We start from the raw sequence: 25,535 nt of genomic DNA on the forward strand, positions 1-25,535 counted from the left end.
ATTTAATATAATTGTTCTCTTTTGGTCATTTCCCTCTTTTTCATTTTTCATTGGAAATTCTTCTCTCCAAGGAATTGTCCCAGAGTATCAAACCACTAAAAAAAGGAAAATTTCACTGCATATTCTTTCTTTTGGCAAGGATAAAGATAGTCTTTGAGCATATTAATTGACCTTATGAAAAGAAAAAGGCACAAAGAAAAGATGAAACACAGGTTGTATCCTTATAAAGGGGCAAATATTCTTGTCTACCAAAAGAGTGAGCCCCAACTAACCAATTTGCCAAGGAAATAGTTTTTTGGGCGCCCAGAGATAAAAAGAAATGAAAAGAAGAGAGAGAGAGAGGAAATCAATTGAGAGACAAGAATTGCAACTTTATAACAGATGCCCACTTTAACATTAAGTTGGGTTGGGGTGTTTGATTTTTTTTTTTTTCAGATCGAAGATATCTGTGGCGTTTGATTTTTTTTTTTTTTTTTGGTATTTGCACTGTACATATTCATATTTGTACTCTTTCCAAACTGAGACCAATGTGCTGATTGTGGGATTTGATTCTGCGTCAACACCGGAACAAACCAGCTAACACACCAACGAGCCAGCCCTCGGTTGTTCTGTGGTGTTTGATGAGAACTGTATTTTGCAAGGATAATTATAGATTCTTTCATTTGAAGAAAAATGCATTGGCTCTGTATCTCCATGGAAATGTTGGTAAATAAAAAAAAGAAAAAAAAAATACAATACTGTCAAAAGACAAGAGAATAATTATCATTTTCAAAACATATATAAACCTTATATAGCTTTTCCTACCTTTCCCTTCTGTTCCTTACCTTTTCTTTCAAAACCAAACACAACCTAATAGATTTGGTCAGAACAAATGGCAGCTCCAGCAAAGAAAAGAAAAAGAAAAAAAGAAATTAAAGTTGGATCAAGAGTCAGGTTGAGGATGAAAGGAACTTTGAAGGAATAAATGAAATTGATTAAACAAAAGGGTTTTCCACTAAATAAAAGTTTTGATCACTTGGACCGGACATAAAACCAGAATGTTCAATGAATCACGGTTTTACTGGTTAACTGGGCAATTAGTCCATCCAAATCGTGAAAACCATCATTTAACCAGAATCCAGAAAATTCATTCAGCCACCGGTTCAACTGTCTAGTCTGGTCCAAGCCTTTCAACACCGAATATCAAATTATTTAAGTGTTCTCCAAACCAAAACTTCCTCGCAACAAATTTAGGGTTATCTTTGAATGTATAAAGCCGGTTTCTGATTTGTTAGACAATGAATCTCTTGCTCACATCTTGGGGGTGCTTACAGAAGTAAAAGCCACTTTTGAAGAGCCACGAAAGGCTGTACATTAGCCGGGCTTTGCGCAGCCTGGCTTGGGCTTTTCTCATGCATGAATTAATCATATTTCCGCTCTGAATTGTGCAAATCATGGTGGCAAGCTCAGATAGCTTGGAAAGAATTTGCCAATCACGGGTTTTGCTCAGCTAGGTTGGCCCATCCATTCAAGCTCAACTAAAAATCTGGGTTCCAAAAGAAAATATTATTGGGGAAAACAAACAATAATAATTCATAATCTTATTTAATTGTATAAAATTATTAATTATATATAATATATATTATAATATTAGTCTAGTCAAGACTAAAGGCTAGAGCTAGTTGAATCCACTCAACATAATCTCAAGCGCTTTTACGCCAGGTTCAGAATATCAGAAGGGCCGGTTTAAGGCCGATCTACCCCGTAAGCGCTTTTACGCTTTTATACATCGGGAAGGCTCCAATACGATACGGTGGGATGGAGATTTGGAGAAGATCAGATTGTAGAAGCATCAAAACCCTTGGATCTTCATTGAAATGTTTAAATTACTATGAGCACGTAGCATGCATGACATAAATATGTTACTGGAAATGGTCTTGGCATAAAATGATAAAATTTGTAAACCCTGTTTGGTAATTTTGTCCTCCAAACACTCGTTTTTGGTCTCATGGCAGTGCAAAATGGCCAACGGGTGTCTCCTGATTGCATTATAAATAATAGTCAACTGGGTTGAAAAGATTTCTAAATTTATCATGGAAAACCACAAGCCAACACAAGAAATTGGAAAGAGTTTCAATTGAAATCAACTTCTTTTGGTCTTTTTCTGAACTCAAGCTTCTTTTGGGCTCTGGCTTTTAAGCATCTTACCAAACTATGGAGAGCTTTCCTGCGCTTCATAAGGCTTTTAAAAGCCCATACACAGCCTAACCACACAAGGCCTTCGTTAATCAAAAGCCATCACATTATCTCATTATATTCTCACACTAATATTATTTAATGTCATTCTACAAATATGTTCAGACTAATACATTCCTCCATTGACCAAATATATTACCCCTGTAAAATTTCAACAAAGAAACTAACATGTAGAACTAAACTGAAAACTCGATATTAACCCCCTCTCTCCCCCCCACCCCCCCAAAAAAAATTATTTTTTTTGAAGTCCGACATAATTTTAGTAGTGCAGTGATTATAACATATATTATCATTAAGTCAATTACTGCAAGAACTCTCTCGGATCTGTAACAAAGCCAGTCAAGGCAGATGCTGCAGCTGTATATGGAGAAGCAAGATATATTTGGCCTTCTTTATGCCCCATTCTGCCAGGAAAATTCCTATTTGTTGTTGAAACACAAACCTGCAATGTACAGTCGCATGTAAGAGTTTAAAAACCGAATATTATGTCAATGAGTCATGTAAGTCCATCCATGGTTCTCAAGTGCATCACAACAAAATAAAGAACTCTACAATATATATCAAACAAAAAAAAAAGAAAAGAAAAATATTTGGCTTTTCCCAAAAACCAGTCACTGGTTGAAGGTTATCAAGATGGGACGTTGAACCACATGAAGATGATATTTCACTCATGAAACAATGAAACCAAAGCTCATCATTTCCTTGTGTGATGTCATGAATCTAACTTCATCTCCATTTTTTATATGCAATAGTAGTTTAGGTCCTTTAGGATGGAGAGGGTTCAATTTGTATCCATTTAATGAGCAGTAGTCCCTTTGAATCTTTAAGAAAAATGATAACTTGCCTGGGGTTCATTCATACGTGCATAAGTGTCTCTGGGACCACCTAGGCAAGCACCACAGCTAGGACTTGTAGGTGTATCACAACCAGCTTCTTCAAATATCTGGGAGCAAGTCTTCCCACCAGATCCTGGAACTGGAAGACTATATACATCCATCCAGACCTGGCAAATTTATAATAGATAGATACAAAAAGTCCATCAATTAGATTCATCTTTTAATTATAATAGAAACTTCTTCTTTGATATATAAAACTGACCCCATTAACAATTTCATAACATGAAAGATGAGTCACTAACCTTTTGGGTAGCTGGTACAAGAAAAGTTGGCACCTTCACCTTCTTCCCCTGCATGGAAGGGGAGTTAGTTGAGAAAACAAACGAAAGATGTATGTCAAGAAGCAATCAATTATTTATGCTTGTAAAAGCATGCAATGCTTGTTCGGGAGTCCAGTGAAATAGCGTACAGTTTTTATGGATCAATAGTGAAATAGCCTACAATTAGGATGATAGAAGCTGCCATCAAAGATCTCTAGGTAGGTGTTCATTATACGGTCCAGACTGCCAAACCGAACAGAACCAAACTGAAATTGGTGGTTTGGTTTGTCTTGGACTTTGAAATGTTTGGTTCAGTTTGAGATTCTTTTTAAGTTTTGGTTTACAGTTTCAGTTCAGTTTCCTGAACTTTAGAAACTAAACCAAACCAACCAAAACTCTCTCTAAACTCTCAAATAGTCAACGTTGAAACTAAGTTATTTGCGTGATTAATGGAATTGATCTTAAGGTCTTAAAAATATAATGTTCTAACCAAATTTGATGCTTGCATAGCAGAATCCAGATTTCCTCCTCAAAAAATGGTCCTCACACCCACCTCACAGCACTTGTAGCCATGCATTGAGAGCATCTCCCACAAATGAAAAAATACAAGTATGGGAGATGTTCCCAATGTGCAGCTACAACTTGCTATGGAGGTGGGGGTGAGGAGGAAATCCAAACTCTACATAGCATACCAATTACGATGATTCAATGATTTTACGGTGACTAAATGACTACATTTGTCATTTATGCAAACATATATGTTTGGGGTTTCTAATTGGGTAAAGCCCAATAGAATGGCCCAAACCATATTAGAAACTGCACCAAACTGTAATAAAACAGTTTGGTTTGGTCTGAGAATTTCTCAGACCATATTTTACTAGTTTGGCTTGAGATCTCCAAACCGCACCGAACTGGACCGTGAACGCCCCTAGCTGTAGCAGCATATGGTATATGTCTTTTTAATGTCTTTTGTTAAATATATCCTGGAGCCACATATTACCATGAATGGGTATATGTAAACAAAAACAAAATTGAAAAAGCATGTAAGAGACCATGAAAGCATATTTTGGCATTCTTAATAAAAAAAATATAAAGCATAATGTTAAATAAATTCAATATAATATTGCATGAATAAGTCTTCCTAAAACCAGTGTTTTAAACGGTGTGGGAGGTGTACACTTGGAGCCGCGGCTCCAGGCGATGCACTGCCAAAACGCCCCGAGGTGTATGCGAGAGGCGCTGACGCCTCAGGTGCCTTGCCTCTTGCGCTTTTTTCATGAGGTGTGCTAGAGGCGTACGCCTGGAGGCGCACCTCCAGGTGAGGCGCTCCCAAAACGCCCTGAGGCATATGCCAGAGGCGCTGGCACCTTTGAGGCGTACACCTCTTGCGCTTTTTTCATGAGGCGTGCTAGAGGCATACGCCTCATGCGCTTCATGCACATCTGATATAAAAAGACAAAAAAAAAAAGAAAAAAGAAAAAAAAGGAAAGGAAAGGAAAGGAAAAAAAAGGGAAGGGAAAGAAAAAGAAAGAGAGGAAAAAAAGAGAAAAGGAAAGATAAGGGGAAAAAAGTGGTTTGCCTCGCGAGCTCGCCTCCGCTTCAACAAGACCCCCCCCCCTTTGAACTAATGTTATGCATCTTTATTCTTCTTAATATAAAAGATTTTTATTAAAAAAAAAAAAAAAAAAAGAGATCCCCCCCATCCTCTTCATCCTCCTCCTAACCACCCTCCTCTCAAGGAGGCTTATGTTCGGGAGGCTTACGCCTCTTGCGTTCTGAACTACGACTCATGCCTCTAGGTAGTGGAACGCCTTGCGTAACGCCTCCGCATTTTAAAACATTGCCTAAAACAAACACAAAAACAGGGCCATGCTGGCTCAATCTGATTCAACATATGTTTTTTTTCTTTGACCTCAATTTATCCACCAACATCTAATAATCTAATTAGATCTGCCAAGAAAACCATAGAAGAATAGTGGAACAATCCTAAATTAATACCCATATAATATATATTCTGTTTTAGTTAAAATCCACCACCTAGAATGAGAAAAAGAGTCAAAGTTTCAACCAGTACTGTTTTATTTAGCAAAACTTCAATTTTGAGTAAACTTTCCAAAAAAAAAAAACTATTCTACTTATGTTTATTGCTGACAAATCTGAGAATCTTCTCTAATATTATGTAGTTTCGTCCACTCAATTTTCCTGAAACTTTGGATTTACCATCAAAATTGATAAAAATAAATTAGATAATTTGGAAAACAATAAAATATTAATAAGGTAACGGAAGTTCTCAATTGTCTGAAACTATGAAATGAATATATAACAAATTAATGTAAAACATACAGAATAAAAAATAACCAATGAATGAAATCAAAAACAACCACAAGATTTATAATATATAAAAGCTAAATGAGGAATATGATGTAGGATAAATGGAGAAAGTCCAATTGGGGATTTACATGGTTGGTAAAGGAAAAGAATTGAAGATCTGGATTACGAAAGAAAGGGATTCAGATCTAAATAGAAAAGAGAAAGAGAACAAAGAAAAAAAAAACATTGAATTTTAGAGGTGAAGAGGGAAGAAAGAGATTAAGAAAAAGATACACTCTTACAGGTAACTTCAGGAAAAACAAAAATTTATTCCATTAACTCAACTCTAACGGTTCAATTACAAATATTCTATTGATAGATTAAACACAAGGACTTAGACCTCCCTTCAGAGACTTCAAATTCAACCAGGAAACTGGTACGGAACAAACTTCAACTGTTACGTGACTAAAGGTGGACCTATAAGTAACCCATAGAGAAAATCAAATACTGCTCGACTGATCGTCTGATCCTACTATATACCAAACAACAAAACAATTCCAAAAGTGGCCTAAATAAATAGAAGACCCAAATCTCATCAGTCATCACAAACTGACAGCCAATCAGTGAAATGGTCCTGACTGACTCAAAGAAGCTGGGTAGACAAGATCTTGGCCTGTTAGATAACTCAACAACTTATCTTGTTACATCAATATCACAAAAAAACAAACAAATTTTAATCCTTTTCTTTATTGATAGATAATAAGATTTCATTTCATAAATATAAACAGATAAGTACAAAGATTATCCAGAAAATGGGGTAGGATTACCCTTTGAAAGAGATTGAAATTGAACCCAGTACAAATGCACCTTATTTACCCCCTGTTTAGCTAAAGAATCAGCCAACCCATTCCCCGTCCTTGGCACTCACTGAATTGTGATTGCCATTTCCTTTGTTGACCATTTAATTTAATCATCTTAACAGCATCTATGTAAGTCCAGGCTACCTTCTCATCCTTTAGCCAACCAACCACCACCTGAGAGTCCCCTTCTATAGAGCCAACCACTCCGGATTCAAATCTTTTGCCTTTTGAATACCATAAAGTAAGCAAGAAATTCAGATCTAGTGGAGTCCCCAAGGCCAACCAGACCCCAGAACAAAGCTATAATACTCCCATCCTTATCCCTTAACACCCCTCCAATCCCCTAAACAAGTTTTAACCCTTGAAAAACAGGCTGAAAGATTGGATAAAAGCTGGAAATTTCAGAATCTGGAACCATAGGCAACCCATGAGAGAAATATGAAGTCACAAGGGAAATTGAAGCGAATTCAAATGGGTCAGAAGAATAGCCAATGTCTTGGCTGATTCCTTAGCTAAGCAAGGAATAACCAAGGGTGGACTTTTTTGGGCTATATAGTAATAGTGGATATAGCTATGGGATCAACACTCCACTTTTTGGAGTGTGTGATATGTAATATGTTAATGAAAATTTTAATGAAAGTTACAGTTTCCAATCAGAAAAAAAAAAAAAAAAAAAAAAATCTGAAAGAAAGGTGACACGATTGCATTTTCAACTTTTCAAAATTCTAAAACTGCTCTAATATGACTCAAACTACTATAACCCTTTAAGACAATTAACTCTATTTCTAAAGACAACAGCAAAATAGAAAATAACTCATCTCAGGGATAGAGCAGAGAAAAGGATGGGCTAGACACAGACATTTATGTATGACTGTCATTGCTGGACGTTAGACTTCTTAAATAGTGCTTCGTATGACTTTAGGTTACCCCAACATAGATATATAGGTACCCGAACTAAATTAATAGGTGGAAAAGCTTGCTGGACGCCTGGATCTAGGTTAACTCATTTAACTGCTGGAAAGTCATAAATTAGTTGAAGAGCATATAGAAATCAATCTAATCAGGGTAGCCTGGTCCCTTTGAATGATTGGGTGCCAGTGACAGAAGTTTAAAGGAGTCTCTTTAAATGATTTATTAACGGGATGGAAAACAGTGGCTGGTTTCAAATTGAGCAAACAGAAAACTGTGCTAGCCTGGTCCCCTCCTAGGGTGCTAGTGACAGAAGTTTAAAGGAGTCTCTTTAAATGACTTATTAAGGCGATGGCAAACAGTAGCTGGTTTCAAATTGAGTAAACAGAAAACTGTGCTAGCCTGGTCCCCTCCTGCAGCAGGTTAAATCAAGTTTATTTTGATAGGTGTTGTTTTGGGAATCAGCATGGTAATATTATCTTCAGTTTCACAGGCCCAGCAGGATAAGGTAATTCCTTAAGAGTAGAATTGCTTGCATTAACTCAAAACTTGAAACTAATACGGCAACAAGGATGGAGAGATGTGATTGTTGAAGGGGACTGTCACACTATAATACATTGGATGAAAGCACAAGATTACCTTCCCTGGGAATTTAGGTAGCTGGTGAGGGGAGCAGTAGCAACTGGAATATTGTTGAATGTCTCATTCAATTGGGTTCCTAGGTCTGCAAATGTGTTGGCAGATTCCTTAGCAAGAGCGCGGATAGGGAAAGAGCTTTTAGTATGGGGCTGCCCAGGTCCGGGCTGTAATTTGTAATATCTTTGTTGTAGGGTGTTTTTTGAGTGGTGATCTTCTATATTATATTCTGTTTTGTGCTCTGCTTCTCTGTTTTGAGTAGTTGGAGTCTTTTTATTTAATATATATTCAGTTGCTTATCAAAAAAAGAAACTCATTTAACTGCTGGACTGCAAAATACCAGTTTATACTATATGAAGGAACAGATCAGAACAACTTCATCTCATGTGATTACATTTCATATGCATGCATGTTTATTAACCACAAGCAGTTCTACCATAGGCAGCATGCATTCTTTGTGCATGATCAATTTCAGCCAAAACATTACCATAGAAACTAGGTTCCTTGTCACATAACAGAGAAGTCATTGGCAAAGCACATTCAATTTTACAAACATCAAACACAACTTTATAGGCTTTTTTTCCATATATGCCACTTTTATTTTTGACCGAGTTTATTGCATTAAACATAAACAGCAAAAAAATCACAAGAAATAAATCAGAAATGGCAACAATGAAAAAGGAAAAGAAATTTTTATAAGAATAATAAAAAAACATGCTGATTAAATAAAATTGATGTATCAATAAAAGCCAAAAACAAATGCACGTAATGCATAACATTCTAAACTCAAAGGCATATGCCAAAAAGAAAATAGTTACTAAGAACAATAACAAGAATAAGACAACTTGAGTTCCTTACTGAAGCTAGAAAAACTTTGGCTGCAGACATAAAATCTTCAGTCTTTCCACCAGTACATGAGCCTATATACACTCTGTCTATTTTTACATCTTTGCATTCTCTTGCTAAAGCACGATTATCTGGAGAGTGAGGCTGTAGAATATGAAAAACCGTTCTCACTAAATAATATTGGAGATAGCTAAATGGATAGGCATTTTGATGAAGAACGGAGAAAACAAAGTTCATGAGACAATTTGCCAGATTATAACAGAAAGAATGTCTCATTTCAGGAGCCTGACATGAAAAGTTAAACTTAGAACCTCACCTTTGCCACCAAAGGTTCCAGTTTGGAGACATCAAACCTGTACTCACTTAAAAATCTAAAAAACAAGGTAATAACCTCATCAGTACAAGGTAAAATTTTGTAGGAAAAATAAATTGAATAGAACAAAGAGATTTTGAAAAAGGAGATAACTACTATTTGTCATTTTGTAAAGAAGTCAAGTTTTTTGTAACAAACAAATGTAAATAGACTGGGCCGAATGGGCCCTAACAGCCTCTCATGTGATATCCTTTATTTTATCTTTTATTTTATGTTGATGGGCCTCACTTAATGGGCCTGTTATTTGTTCTTATTTTACTTTCTTTATGTAACTGCCAAGCTGGCCGCCCACTTAAGGGTATACTTGTCATCATCAATTTTTTAGAGATTAATAAAAAAATAGGGTTAGAGGAGAAGGGTAACTAATTCGCCTTCTTCTCTTACCTCTTCTCTCCTCTATCTTCCTCTCTTATACAGTTATTCAGATCTGTTCTATTCTGCTAATCACTAAATTTAAACTTGATATTGGAGGACTGATTTACATCTTGGTATCAGAGCGGGTTCAGTTCCTCTTTCTTCTTTTTTACTTTGTTCATGTACACTCTAAAATCAAGAGAGTGTATGGAGAGATAGGTTCTCTATAGTATAGAGAATCACTTGTCCAGTTGGTAGAAGGGTTTGGAGAGTTTAGTTCTGGCCAGATTTTGCCAAGAAGTGATGCTGTTTTGCTACTGCCCAAAACCCTAGCTGACTGAAGATTTTCGAGTTACCATGAAAGGTGAAGCTTGGGTGTGGCGCTCTGTGCTTGGAAGGTGTCTTGTGACTGCTAAAGGAGGGCGGTTCAGGTTTGGAAGAGTTTGGGTTACTTTGGTAGGTGCGGCAGTGTCCTCTCTCTCCCGCCCATCTGCTAGACGGAGCAAAACCCTAGTTTTTCAAGCACCCAAGTTCTGGTTTGACTTCAAGTAAGTTTACATAGTCAAAATTTTATGTTCTTTGATTTTCGTTTGACTAATGGAGACATACGGAAGTGAGTTCAAGCAGGTGCCAGCTTCTGGACCTGCTCCAATAGATTTCGTTTTGACGGGTGTTACCACAATTAAGCTAGATGGGCCGAACTATCTTGCTTGGGCCCAGTCTATAAAAATCTATGTTTGTAGTAGAGGAAAACTCGAGTATCTCACAGGCAGCAAGGTGAAACCCGAAGAGACAGACCCTGAATTTGAAAGATGGATGCAAGAGAACTATACTGTTATAGGATGGTTAGTCAACTCTATGCAACCTCATATAAGCCAGCACTATCTCTGGATGTCTTCGGCTAAGGAGATATGGGACAATGTAACTAAGACCTATTCACAGAAACTGAATGTAGCCAGAGCATACAAATTGAAAAGTGATGTGAAGAACTTGAGACAGGGGGAGAAGAGCGTGGCAATCTACTACTCTATACTAAAGTCCCTATGGCAAGAAATTGATGTTATGGAAACAATGGTATGGGAGAGTAAAAAGGATGCTGAAATGTATAGAAAGCTAGTGGAGAGAAATAGGGTGTTTGAGTTTCTCACTGGACTCAACCCTGAGTTTGATATTATCAGACATAACATTTTGGCTAGGGATGAGGTTACTCTTTCACAGGCATATGCTATGATAAGTAGTGAGGAGAGTAGGCGGCAGGTGCAGTTGTAGAGTCCATCTAAAAAACATTTTGCACATGCGGGAATGAAACCGAAGGGCCCTACTGAGAAAAGAGAGCAGTTGTGTAAATATTGCAAGAAACCACGGCATACAAAGGACACCTGCTGGAAGCTTCATCCTGAACTTCTTCCTGATAGATTTAAGAACAATAATAGCCCTAAGAAGGGCAATCAAGTGGGAAAATCCAAGACTTCTAATGCTGCTACAGTGCCTGAAGGGGGAAGTAAGGAAAGCGAAGAAAATTCAACTATTGAGCAGTTGGCTGCAATGAAGCTGGATTTTGAGAAGTATGGGAGCTCCTAAATCACCTAGAAGCTACGGTTTCTTCAACTCACCCTTCCAATAGTACATCATCTTCATCGGCTTTTGCTCACTCAGGTACTCGTGCTTCTGCGAGTCATGCTTCAGCTTTAAGTAATCGTAAAATCCCTTGGATTATTGATTCCGGTGCATCAAACCATATGAACAGCCTATCTAACCTGTTTTGCTCATATCACCTCCTCTCTGGGAAAGAGAAAATATCCCTTGCCAATGGGTCCCTTGCCCCCATCTCTGGTAAAGGTGATATAAAGACCTCTAACACCCTGTTCTTATCTTTTGTTCTTCATGTCCCTAAGCTTAACACAAACCTCTTATCTGTTAGTAGCTTAACAAAGTCAATGAATTGCAACATAACCTTCTTTCCCACTCATTGTGTTTTCTAGGACCTACAGTCTCAGAGGATGATTGGAAGTGGCCATGAGGCGAACGGAATATACTTGCTAGACACACCAGATCAAGCTTTGGGACCACCTCATGGAGTTGCCTTAGAGTCAGTCGTGTCAGAATCTGTTAACAAAATTTTATTATGTCATTTTCGGTTTGGTCACTTATCCTTTTCTACTTTGAGTCATTTGTTCCCAAATATGTTTAAAGGAGTGTCTTTATCGAGACTTCATTGTGAATCATGTGAGTTGGCAAAGCATTGTAGACATTCCTATTCAATTAGCAATAAAAGACCATTTTCTCCTTTCCATATTGTTCACTCTGATGTGTGGGGGCCATATCACATGCCAATCATGGGGGGTTACAGGTACTTTATCCTTTTCATTGATGATTACTCACGTTACACTTGGATTTATCTCATGAAATCCAGGGATGAAGTACCAGCTATTGTGAAAAATTTTCATGAACTCATCCTCACCCAGTTTAAGACCAGTATCAAAATATTCCGCTCTTACAATGCTAAGGAGTATTTTGAGAGAACCCTCTCCACCTATCTTGAAACTTTTGGGGTTATTCATCAAAGTTCTTGTTCCTACACTCCACAACAAAACGGGGTGGCGGAAAGAAAGAACAGGCATGTGGTTGAGGTTGCTAGATCCCTTTTATTTGCATCCCATGTTCCTATAAAGTTTTGGGGAAATGTTGTTTTTACTGCTACATTTCTGATCAACCGTATGCCCTCCCGGGTCCTTGACTTTAAAACCCCTTTTAGTCTTCTCTTCCCGGATGAGGATCTCTTTTCTCTTCCTCTCCGTGTGTGTTGGGTGTACTTGCTATGTGCATATTCATAGTCACCAAAGGCACAAGAGGCTCATAAGTGCGTGTTTCTGGGATATGCTTCCACACAAAAGGGTTACTGTTGCTTTGATCCGATTCGTGGCACCTGCTTTGTATCTCGAGATGTCACCTTTGCAGAGTTAACTCCATTCTTTAGTATTCCTCCTGAGGGAGAGAAATTTGATGAGTACTTTGCTATGTATCCAGCTGTTCCGCTTCCCATTCCTTGTGAGTCCGTTCATGGGGTGTCCACCTCTTCCACTGGACCTACCCCTGATGTCCCTTCTCTCCCTCTTGCTTCTGCTCCTGCTCTCCAGAGGTGGTACCAAAGGCAGAGATTCAGACATGTGCAAGTTGTTTCCACTCCTTCAGAAGAGCATCTTGCCACTTCCATCATTCCTGAGGAAATAGGTCAGCCCTCTACTGACCCATCTCTAACTGTTCCAGACCTTGACCTTCCTATTGCTCTTCGCAAGGGCAAGTGGAAGTGTACAGACCATTGTATATCCAAACGCTTATCTTACAGCCTTCTCTCCCCTTCCTACTACTCTTTTCTTGCCTCTGTTTCTTCCCATGTGATACCCAGGTCTACGGAAGCTTTATCTCAAGCTGAATGGAGGGATGCTATGATGACCAAACTTGATGCACTGCATAAGAATCATAGCTGGGACATTGTGGACTTGCCGGAAGGAAAGGAACCAGTGGGTTGTAAATGGGTGTTTAATATTAAATATCACTCTGATGGCTCTGTTGAGAGGTTTAAGGCTCAATTGGTTGCTAAGGGTTACACCCAAATGTATGGCATTGACTATTTGGAGACATTTGCTCATGTAGCTAAGATGACTTCAGTCAGGGCTTTACTTTCTCTAGCAGCTACTTTTGATTGGCCCCTACACCAATTTGATGTTAAGAATGCCTTCTTGAATGGAGAACAGCATGAAGAGGTCTATATGTCTCTACCGCCAGAAGTGTATGGGAAAGAAATGAAAGGCAAGGTGTGTAAACTATACAAATCCCTTTATGGTCTCAAACAATCTCCTCGAGCTTGGTTTGAGAGATTTCGGGCTGCTCTTGTCTCCTTTGGCTACATTCAAACACAATCTGATCATACACTGTTCTTGAAGAGAAATGACTCTCCGGTGACCTCCTTGATTGTTTATGTTGATGATATTGTGGTCACGGGTAATGACATTGAAGAGGCTAGTAAACTAAAAGCATTTCTCAACTCTGAATTTGACATCAAAGATTTGGGAGATCTTCGGTATTTCTTGGGCATTGAAATTGCTCGATCTAAGGATGGAATATTCATATCTCAGTGCAAATATGTCATTGATCTTCTTGCTGAAACTGGTAAACTTGGAGCTAAACCCATCTCCACTCCCATTGATCCTAATCATAAGCTTTCTACCATAGATGGTGCACCTTTGTCTGATAAAGGAGTGTTTCAGAGACTGCTTGGGAAGTTGTTATACCTTTGCATGACTCGGCCAGATATTTCCTATGCAATAAGTGTCCTCAGTCAGTTTATGCATTCTCCCAAAGATACTCATCTAGCTGCTGCAGAAAGGGTTCTATGCTACTTGAAAGGTACTCCAAGGAAAGGTATTGTGCTAAGCATGGTCACATGAAGTTGGAAGCCTTTTACTGATGCAAATTGGGCAGGATGTATTGATGACAGAAGGTCCACCTCTGGTTATTGTGCTCCGGTTGCTGGGAATATTGTGTCTTTGAGGAGTAAGAAATAATCAGTAGTTGCTAGATCTTCAGCTAAAGCAGAATACAGGGAAATGGCTCATGGTGTGTCAAAATTACTATGGCTACGATCCCTTCTAGAGGAGTTGGGGGTGGACTACGAAAAACCAATGATGCTCTATCGTGACAACCAAGCTGCTATAAACATTACACATAATCTTGTTCAGCATGACAGAACTAAGCACGTTGAGGTTGATAAGCATTTCATAAGGGAAAGAGTCTCTTCAGGAGAAGTTTGTTTACCATTTATCACATCAGAAGAGCAACTGGTTGATATCTTGACCAAGGGAGTTCCCGGGGGGAAATTGACATACTATATAAGCAAGCTGAGAGACTGGGCCGAATGGGCCCTAACAGCCTCTCATGTGATATCCTTTATTTTATCTTTTATTTTATGTTGATGGGCCTCACTTAATGGGCCTGTTATTTGTTCTTATTTTACTTTCTTTATGTAACTACCAAGCTGGCCGCCCACTTAAGGGTATACTTGTCATCATCAATTTTTTAGAGATTAATAAAAAAATAGGGTTAGAGGAGAAGGGTAATTAATTCGACTTCTTCTTCTCTTACCTCTTCTCTTCGCCATCTTCCTCTCTTATACAGTCATTCAGATCTGTTCTATTCTGCTAATCGCTAAATTTAATCTTGATATTAGAGGACTGATTTACATCTACAAAGATTAGTGGACAAAAGAGGAGAAAAGGAAAAAAACAAATCAATGAAGATTGAATATTAGTTGAGCAAAGAGTAACAATAAAAAGGAACCACACCCTGTCAACACCCAAACACTTAACAATGTGTCAATGCAAATGAACACAATTAACAGCCACAACCACCACAGCTTGGTCAGATAGCACCATCAATTCAAGGAGATAATCCAACAAGTGAACTGAATAGTCTACTTAAGGCTTCTATGACATAAATGAATAGTAGGGGGATAGAGGATTCCATTCATTGACAAAACCAATGCAAAGCTATAGGTTATTAGGAAGAGCTCCCTTGAAAGCCTTCTAGAGAACAACAATCAACAGCTCTTCTTGTTAGCCTACTTAAGACTTCTATGGCAAAATTAATAGTAGGGGGGATAGAGGATCACTTTGTCTCAATCGCCTAATGCTGAAAAACTTGACATGTAGAGAACTGTTATAAAAGAATTGAGAAGGTCAGAGTGGTAATACACCTTCATTCAAGCTCTCTACCTGAGCCCAAAATTCATTCTCATGATCATGTAATCCAGAAAATTCTAGTTCATGTGATCAAATGCTTTCTCCATATCAATCTTACATATTGCAACTTCATGCTCACTCCTTTTCCTGACGTCTATAAATACATTTGCAACCAAAACATCAGTTATCCATCTGCCTTCAACAAATTCCCCTTAATAGAGATGATTGAGTTTAATGTCTTTTCATTCTGTTTGCTAGCACTTTCGAAACAATTTTTTATACACTCCTAATTAAGCAGAGCAGCCAGTAGTCTTTCAGCTCCCTAGATCCTTTTTTCAGCCCAAGAGTTAACAAAGTCAAACTTAAACTTTCTTTCCAGGGATGCATTGTGATGAAATTCTTCAAACAGTTATAGAAGTGCAAACACTTCTTATAGAAAATCATCATGATTTCATCTGGGCCAGGAGCCTTACCACTATTCCTTTCCTTTTATACACCAAGTACTGAGAAAATTTTCTCAAGCTCTACAGTGTCAGAAGCTTCATCTGAAATTTTATCAAAACACACCAAGTAGGGGCATTCTGTTCCAATGGTCTTTGTATAGATTGGACTAAAAGTCAACAATTGCATCCTTGATTCTGTTACCTTCTTCAAACAGTAATCCATTGACAACTAATCTTTTGATGTTGTTCTCTCTATGAATTGCATTGGCCATTTTGTGGAAGAATCTAGTATTGTTGCTGCCTTCTCTAAGCAATAGGTTTCTGAAATGCTGCCTCCATTTCACCTCCTCTTGGTAGGATAATTTATCAAATCCCTGCTTTACTTTTACCATTATTTATCTGATTCATCATTGATCTATTCCCTTTCTTCATCCCTGTCCACTTCAACCATGGAGATGAAGCATTTTGCTTTTTAATTTCAACTGTTCTGAACATTTATTCTTCACCTTTTGATTCTTTCTTTCAACCCTATGAGATTTTTGAAAATATTATAGCTAGCAGAACTTTGAGATTGCATTGCACCTCACCAATGCTCCAGTAGATCAATGTAGCCCTCTTCTCTTTAATACATATGCTTGAATCTGGAAGTTGGTAGTTTGTGTGTAATTCCTCCACAATCAATCATCACCATGGTTTGATGATTAACTAGATAGACATTTATGTTCATTATTACCCATCTTGATTCCTTCCTAGAGCATTGCCACTAATCCAAACTCTAAAGTCCTAGGCTCCCCTGCCCCTCTTGATTCCTGAATGCTTCGCTGGGAGGGGGCGGGGGGCAAGGGATTCTATATTTCAAAATTTCTTGTCAAAATAAGTTTGAAACCTTCACAGCAAGTAACTTTGACAATTTGGAATTACTTTCTTTATGGTTGGCATTCCTTGGGTCAATCTTAAGGGCATCCAAAAGTTGCTCTAGCAAAGTGAAGGCCACTCCTAGAAAGAGGTGAAGCACCATAAAATGCTCATTCCTTGCTACTCTTTGGGTTTCTGGTACTATGGAAAGAAGAGAAACTAGTACCCATGAAGAATAAAATAAATGACAAACTAAAGAACATTTTTTGGTTTACCTTGCATTCTCATCACTGTAAACTGGTTCAAAGGCCACTGATGTCTTACCCTGTGCAGAACAACATCAGTGCAAGATTAAACCACTAAATGTATTTCATCATGCATAAAAAGAAAGGAAAACCAACTATTGCATCACAGGATCAAATACATATATTAGTTCAAAAAATAATATTGTCAATCCATAAATACTCGATGAACCAATTGCACTAACCTCAAGATACTTATATGTAGTACTATCAACAGGAACAAGACCATTCTTTCCCCCAGCTTCCACAACCATGTTACACAATGTCATCCTTTCTTCCATCTTTTGGGTGGAGAGAGAAAAACCAATTAAAAATCCATGCTTAATAAGTATAATGAAAAAGGTATGTGCCACAAAATCATAGGGTACCTACAGTTAAGCTTTCAACTGTAGAGCCAACAAACTCCATGGACTTATATGTTGCACCAGAGACAGTTATTTCACCAATAATCTGCAAAATAAACTCCATTACATAAAGGTGTCTAGACAATTCTTAGTGAGAGTGGGATGCCTACTTGCCTAAGTAATAAGAATTTTATAAAATAAAAAACTAAATTTTGGTTAGCTCCCTAATTTTATATACCAATCAACATGCATACTAATTGGAAAAAAAGAACCGTTTCTCTTGATTAAGAACATTTAATTTACTCTTGAAACAATGCAAATCATCATATCTAAAAGATAATAGTGTTTTAAATATATTAATTTCAATATTTTCAAAAATAATAGTAATATGATTTTTTTTATAAATAAAAAATAGTAGTAATATAATAAGTATCTAATAGAGAAATTTCATATCAAATTAGTAACCAAAGAAGGCAATAATTTATGATGAAAATTTTAGAGAGCCAGTGAAAGAGAAAAAGAATAAGGGTGAAGCTGATGTTTTATTTAATGTAAGGGAGAGAAAGAAAGAGAGAAAATAGAAAGAAAAGGAAAAAAACTCTTTATCCTTCTCTCTTCTTTCTTTCTTTTTGTCTTCTCAAAACCCTTGGATCTTTTAAATGTCAATGGTAAAGCTTTAAAATGAAGTATAAATTATATAGAGTATATAATAGAATGTATCGACACACATATCGATAAGATGCAACCAAAGCAATGATATTATAACAAGGCACCTGCCTTGTAATTTTTGTCACCTAGGTGGGTTCATAGTCACCTAAACCGGCACCTTGTTGCTATAAGTCGAGGCATTATGGCAAGGCACTCAACCAAGGGCACCCAGTTGCCTAGGCAACACCTTGAGAACTATGGGGAAAAGATTACCAGAAATTTTTGTTTCTTTTTTTTTTTTTATTGGAGACAGTGACTTTCATTAATTAAAAAAAGATTAATGAAAGATTACCAGAACTCAAAGAACTCATATCTTAGAACTGCTGACTTACTTGCAAAATTAAGTCCTTGGCAAGCAAATAATTGGGCATTTCACCATCCATTACAAATCTCATTGTTGGGGGAACCTGCAATTTGAACATGTAAAAAATTACAAGTAGCTGATTAAACAGTAGAGAAAACATCCATATCCAAGTCTACTAACAAATACGCTCTTCTATTTTTTAATTGATACAGTTGAAATTTTATTAATTGTAAAATACTAATACAAGTACAGCATGTGCCAAGCAACCCAAGATATAGGTCAGCAGCTGCTACCTCACCCTTCCCCCTTTTACAAGTAATCATTTTAAAATCGTCACCAAAAAGTTGATCCTTGTACACCCCTTTTAGGCAGTGTCAGACAAGGTTACTAGTTCCCTGCCCAGATATCTTATCTCTCTCATTACATTTCTATATTGTCATGTAGGCTGACTAAAATTTCTATGCCATCACACTAGGCCATTACGGCGTTAGAGTCCGCTTCCACCACACAAATAGCCTCTTCTATTGAGAATAAAATTTCTGCAACTCCTTTATGATGTACATAGTAATTACTTTTTTATGGTAAGAATGGAGTATCTATAGTTATATACTGACATATGGCACTAAACAGAAAGGAATGGCAAAACAAGATTCATGTAGCCGACCCTATATCATTAGGACAAGGCTTAGATGATGACAATGATATGCAAGATGGTAGATGGAACTATGAGTAATCACAAATCCTAAAAAGAACTAAATAGGCCCCTGTACAAAATCATGCATAAAGAAACCCTAAACTCGGTAATGAAAAGCCCCAAAATGTATTGCTCCTCAATGCTCTTTACATTGTAATATTACTCACAAATGAATTGGCTGATCATGGAACCCAATGGAAGTAGCGGCTCACTCTAGATGCCAATGATCTTGCTTCAATTTTGGTAATATAATCTCCAAAGGCTAGGAACAAGGGACTCTTAATTGAAGAACCCAATATGTTTCTTTTCCTGGAATGGATATTAGTTGGTCTAGGGACATCTGGGCATCTTGTAATCTATCTTTCAGTGTTCCAGAATGACTACTCATCACTGTTTGGAAAAAGAATGACCAGAATACCTGTTGGAAGTACTTGGAAGATTTATTACTTGACTCTAAAGAATAAATTGGATAGTTTTAAGGATTTTCTAATTAATAGATCAGACCCAACTTGTACAGAACTATACAATAATAGAGGCTTCCATGTTGATTAGCAAGGGGCAGCCTTAACATTGTTTGTTTTACTTATGAAAGGTAATAGGAGCAAAAAGAAAAACATGAATTAAGTGGTGTTTGATTGCACTTTTCAGATGTCTGAATCTAAAAACGTTACTTTTCAGACGCCATCTTCGTTTGGTATGCCCTCTTATTACAGATCTGAAATTGGATTTCAGATCTTAATTTCTAAGAGGTGGAAAGGCTGCTTGTGTGTAAAAGATATAAATGCCCTCAAAGAAATTTTAATATTACATGTTTTTGTCCTTCATGTAACTCGAATCGAACCCTCACTGCAACCTAACGAAGCTCCACCGCCGTTGCACTATCTCTGTCTCTCTGTCTCTCTCTCTCTCCTGTATTCCCGCCACCACCGCTGCATTGCAGCGGTGGCTCTCTCTCTCTCTCTCTCTCCTGTCTTTCCGCCACTACCACTGCAAGTTGCAACGGTGGTGGTTCCTTCTCTCTCTCTCTCTCCCTCCCTCCCTCGTATCTTCTCGCCACCGCCGCTGCAACTTGCAGCGGCAATTCGTTGAGTAGTAATAATAATATTATTATTAATTATAAATTATTTTTATTAATTATTAATTATTTTAATATTTTTTGTTAAACACTAATTTTTTATTAAACATTACAAATTATTAATTATTTTTATTAACTAGTTATTTTTAATTATTTCATTAATTTTTAAAAATTATTTTTATTTTTATTTGTGTAAATTATTAATTATTAATTATTTTAATATTTTTATAATCATTAAATATTTTTAAATTTTAATCGTTTCATTTATTAATTAATAATTAGTAATTATTAATTTATTATTTATTATCTGTATTGTTTCAATGTTATTTTGAAGTTGAAAATTATTTTTTATGAGATAATGCAAATGGAACTCAACATTTCCAAATAGTATGTTCTAGGAGTAAAATAGTAAAATCAGTAAATTTCAGATGGTAAAGGATTAATCCAACACAAACAAACTTGTGGATTCAGAGCCTCTAAAAAGTAAAAATGCACATATACTTCTTTTCAGATTTCAGACACAAAAAATACCTTTTTAACTTTTCAGATCTGAAATTTCAGATTTATCAAGCACCACCTTAGTCTAACCATTTTCTAAATGAAATCATGAGATTACTTCATAATGCTAATTTGACATGGCTCAGTATGCAAATTAATCATGTATTTGCAAATCTACCCACTTAGGGATGGCAATTTCTACCCTACCCGGTGGGTACCCACCCCGACGGGGCGGATTTTTTTGCTTGAAAAAGGGATTTTGGGGTGGGGACGGGTTTCGAGATTTGACAACCCAGATATGGGTAGGGTACAGTTTTAGGCTAAACCCAACTCTCCCCAACCTGCAAATTGTTGAAAAGCAATGAACTCATGTATTAGGTGTTGAATATAATAATATTTCGACTTTTATGTTAAGGATAATTGATCGTTATGTCTTTTCTACATGTTTTAATCAAATAATTGGAAATTTTGATGTTTGTTCATGTTATTTTATTTGTTTATTGCTTATATATAACATAAAATGATAGGAAATTAGAAGTGGGTTTTGGACCCAACCCACCCCACACTCAAATGTGGGGAGGGTAGGATAGGTGAGGGTTTTGCATTTTCATGTGTGGGGATGGTTTGGACTATGAAAACCCAACCCACTACGGGTTTTGGGGAGGGTCTAGAATTTACAAAACCCTTCCATCCCTATGCCCACTTTATAATATAAGCTTTGGAGGAATGACTTAATCAGTGTTGACTAGGCTCAAAGACCACCACTCCTCATTACTGGTTCCAAATGACCTCAGGCATGGCTCAACTCTCTTCAGATACGAGAATATCGGATTATGCAGCTGCCTCATCATTCTTTTGGTCAAAATATTAGATCATAATGGGAGGAAATACCAATAGAAGGGTGGCCAGTTTTTCAATTCATGGAAAGTCTTAAATATATTGATTATAGATCAGAAAAGTAAAAGGAAATAATCTTGATCGTATACAATTGAAACTTAAAAGAAGGAATCATGACTCTCTATATCAAGTAGAGGAAAGCCAAAGGCAGGAACATGGCTGAAGAAGAATATTGCTCAGGAGTAGGCTAGAGACCAACTATGAGAAAATTTTAAGGAGGTATGAGATAATTTTTTAGGCAAAAGTCAAGTTTTAGTTGGATTAAAGAAGATGGTATGTAAAATTCTTTCAATAGCATAATCAATGGATGACGAAGGAAAAACATTAGCAAAGTGTAAGGATTAATGATCAAGAGATTTAAAGCCTAGTGAAATTGGGGTTGGATCCTTTTTTAGGGATGAGAGAAGTCAGTGGTTTAATAGAATTAATTATTATTGGGACCAAATTAGTTTGTCTATCAGTGATGATACAGTGGAAGGAGTAAAAGTTTGAAACCAATAGAATTTGAAAAGATGTGATTCTCCTTCTGAAGGGAAAATTGATAATTTCCTTCATGGTGGCTATTAGTTCTGCAACCCTAAAAAGTAGCCCTCTTTACCAGTTTTATATGTATTGGCTTCTTCTCCACCACCACACAGCAAATTAAGAAAAGAGGGTACCTTTGAGGCAAGTCAAGAGTCAGTTAATCATCTTCTCATGTATTTGAGTTTACTGCCAGGGTATGGAAGCATTATAGGTCTCTGTTTGGAACCAGGTGACTTCTCCCCGCAAACATCCCAAGCCTGTTTGAAGATGGTCCTTTCCACACCACAGACCAAGAGAGATGAATTATGTGAAGGATCACCAGAGCGATTATTGTTTATACCATACCAAACCTCTAGGAATTATCATTGACCTTGTTACTATCATAAAGGCCCAATAGATATTGACAAGAGATGAATTCAAAGAAACTTTGCATAGTCATGGACACAAGATTTGGAATCTAACTATCTAAAATGTGCTGAAGAGTCTGGCATGGCAAGATGAAAAATGTCAACCCTCAGCCAGTGTTTGCTACACATCTACAGAAAAGTATATACTACTAAAATAGTTAATATTTTTTCTGAATCCTAATATTATATAGATTATACATATAAAAACATCTAAAATGTTGTCTTTGTTACTCAGTAATGTTTTACAAGAACATAGGCTACCTTATGTACAGTGAATGAATTTGACACATTTAAGACAGACATTTCATACACTTAGAAATGTCCTTGCAAAACTGATTCAAAGGCATTGCTATGGATTCTGTGACTAGTTGTTGGTGAAGCTTTGGGGGAACGGACCACCCTGAAGGGCCTGAACACACTCCTGCTTATGCCATGAGAAACATATGTTGGGGGGAGGGGTCCTAATTGTGACTAGTTGATTGCCCAGACAGCTAGATGGGCTCTGCCCATTGAGGTACATTCTTAAAGACTCTGGAGCCTTGGCCTAAAGGCAATTCTATACTGATAAGTTGGCTAGGGAAGGGATTGGAGATGTGAGTTGTTCAAGGAATCCTCCCTTCTAAAACAGCATTGCTCTGTTGACTGAACCCTTTTTTTTACTTCTGTCTTAGAGCCCTACCTCAGAACTCTGGTCTTCTTTAACAGTATCCTATTCTTTGATCTTTAATAAAATTTCTTTGATCTTTAATAAAATGTATTCATTTATCAAAGAAAAGGGAAAGCAAAAAAGAAATCTCAGATATATTGAAGACAAAACGAGGCCGGTTGAGGAACTGATTAGAAGATCGATGGGATCCAAGCACTTATGCCTGTCTGTACAGGATTGATTCAAAGGTACTCCACACCATGCCCTTTTTGAGACCAGGACATTGTTCCCTTGATGGTTATGTCTTTGGCAATTGTTGCCACGCTGGGCCAGAATGGTCTCTGTATAGTGTCTCATACGTGACTTGTAAATGATGCTTTTAAGTTCTTTACGAATACAATACTTTCTCTCAAAAAGAAGAAAGGAGAAGGAAATGTAATGGTGCAATTGAAAGGAAATAATTGACACAAAATAAATGAATAAAAGTTCATTTCCTTTAACTATTATGGAACAATTATTGTCCATTTTCCTTGGTCTACAGGGACCGGACCAACATTGGGTAATGGTATATTAGTAACTTCAAGGAAATGAGATGCTAGAGGACAGAAAAGTAAGTATTTGCAGACCTTAAGAAGGAGTTTCCCAGTTCCCATCACAAAACCTGCATCAGTGTTGCCAATTCCAGTAGCAAACTGTCCAAATGCTCCAGCATTACAAGTATGGGAGTCTGTACCCAGAAGGACCTGATAGATGTTTTAAAAGTGTAATACAATGGCGAAGGACAGAAATACATCCATAAATAATCATTTTTTGGTGACTGGTAAAAAAAGGTGCACCTCCCCTGGCCTGCAATGACCTTCTTGTGCAAGAGCTACGTGGCATACACCTTTATAATCTGGATTCACCTACAAAATCATTAAAGAACATGAAGCTCAATGTAAAGGGGAAGCTGTTCACTAGGAAAGAGTTTGCCTAGGGCTGCATTGTCTCTTCATAAAATGGATGCAGATTATTTTTAAGCTGAAATATTTAAGTCATTATTTCAGCTTTGTTTCCATCCTTCCTTTATAATTTGTTTCATTGTAAAAGGACCAAAAATATAGCTCAAATATTTCAGCCTGAAATTTTTTCCTTCCATTTTAGATTCAAATGTAGCCTAAAAGAAAAACAGGGAATGATAGAGAGACATGCCTTGAAGTTACTGAGATCCTTGATGTCATAGAAGTACTTGATATTTTGCTCCAAGCAGAAATCCCTCAAGATATCCACATTACGATTTGCACGTTCATCACTAGTGAATATATAATGGTCAGGTATAATGACAATCTTTTCACGATCCCAAACCTTTCATTTTGAATCAAGAACACAACTTATTAGCTCAAAGATAGTGTATAATCCGACGAACTCAAGTCACAGCATATATAAAAACTGAGAAAACCAAAAAAAAAAAAACAAAAAAACATTATGAAGTTATTAACATTAATCAGATTACTGATTACCATGGAAACAATGAGAATATTCATCAATTTAAACAAATAATTAATGGAAAGATAAAATCTCAATTCATCAACAACTTGAGTAAGAAAACTGCTACAATTTACATTTTGCCTAAAGAGATTGATCTGTAATGACTGCATACCTTCGCATCCTCGCCAAACTCTCTTTTGAAGATTCCGATCGTCCCCGGCCCACAGACATCATGTGTCATCAAGACATCCACATTAACCCAGATATTCTCTCCTGAGCTCAATTGGGTCTTCTCGGATGCCCTAGCTAAGATCTTCTCTGTCGTTGTCATGGCGTTTTTCACCTGCAATCAATTTAAAAACCGAAAAAAAAAAGAATTTAATAATGAACAGACAATAAAATTATGGAGTTGAAGATAAAGGAGCAGAAGGGTATAAGAAACCCAACCGAGCCAGTGGTCGAAGGTGGCCTCTGTGATTGGGGAGGCGCCATGACTGCGACAACTTTCGTAGAACCCTTTCTCTTGCATTTCTGAATGTAGAGCGGAAGTGAAGTAAAAGAAGATAGACCCACTTCTTTCTGAAATCAAATAACTATCAGGCATAGACTCCCAAAATCCCTTGTAAAAATAGGAAAGGAGAAATAGAATTAAAGAACATATGGTAAGAGAGAGATAGAGAGAGAGAGAGAGAGAGAGAGAGAGAGGAAGAACCTTTTTGAATAAATAAGTTGAGCTTGAAGCAATTGCAGAGGAAGCCATAGATGGGAGGTATCTGAATGGCTCTTCTCGTGGGCAGAACTGAAGAAGAGAGAACACGGCGGCCAAAGAATGAAGCTGGAAAGCCTGGAATTAGAGAGAAAATCAAACCGAAAGTATGATTTCTGAATTCTGACCGTTTGATTCTCTGATACCATGTCTGGATTTTTCTGTATTAGACTTTTCAGTCTTTCAT

At 37.1% G+C, this 25,535-nt stretch overlaps 1 protein-coding gene across 1 annotated transcript; it reads right to left on the reverse strand.

Annotated features, from left to right (window-relative positions):
* Positions 1-2,263: 2,263 nt before the first annotated feature.
* Positions 2,264-25,535, reverse strand: IIL1 (isopropyl malate isomerase large subunit 1). The gene is made up of 15 exons (XM_088979598.1): positions 25,295-25,535; positions 25,030-25,161; positions 24,755-24,925; positions 24,307-24,459; positions 23,952-24,020; positions 23,742-23,858; positions 18,402-18,476; positions 17,390-17,467; positions 17,203-17,298; positions 16,991-17,040; positions 9,269-9,323; positions 8,965-9,096; positions 3,374-3,421; positions 3,080-3,238; positions 2,264-2,677 (listed from the first exon to the last, which is right to left on the reverse strand). Exons 1-15 carry the CDS (start codon positions 25,340-25,342, stop codon positions 2,537-2,539), a joined length of 1,524 nt encoding a protein of 507 aa, XP_088835724.1. The 5' UTR covers positions 25,343-25,535; the 3' UTR covers positions 2,264-2,536.

The sequence above is a fragment of the Nelumbo lutea genome, chromosome 3 (genome assembly GCF_056320005.1).
Source record: "Nelumbo lutea isolate HS-2025 chromosome 3, American lotus-T2T, whole genome shotgun sequence".
In the NCBI taxonomy this organism is placed as follows: Eukaryota; Viridiplantae; Streptophyta; class Magnoliopsida; order Proteales; family Nelumbonaceae; genus Nelumbo; species Nelumbo lutea.

Excerpts from the sequence above, each read along its gene's own strand:
- IIL1 (XM_088979598.1), bottom strand. The coding sequence starts at position 25,342 with ATGGCTTCCTCTGCAATTGCTTCAAGCTCAACTTATTTATTCAAAAAG. Across the intron at positions 24,460-24,754 it reads AGTTTGGCGAGGATGCGAAG|GTTTGGGATCGTGAAAAGAT; the intron begins GTATGCAGTCAT and ends TCAAAATGAAAG. Across the intron at positions 3,239-3,373 it reads TTGTACCAGCTACCCAAAAG|GTCTGGATGGATGTATATAG; the intron begins GTTAGTGACTCA and ends TAAATTTGCCAG.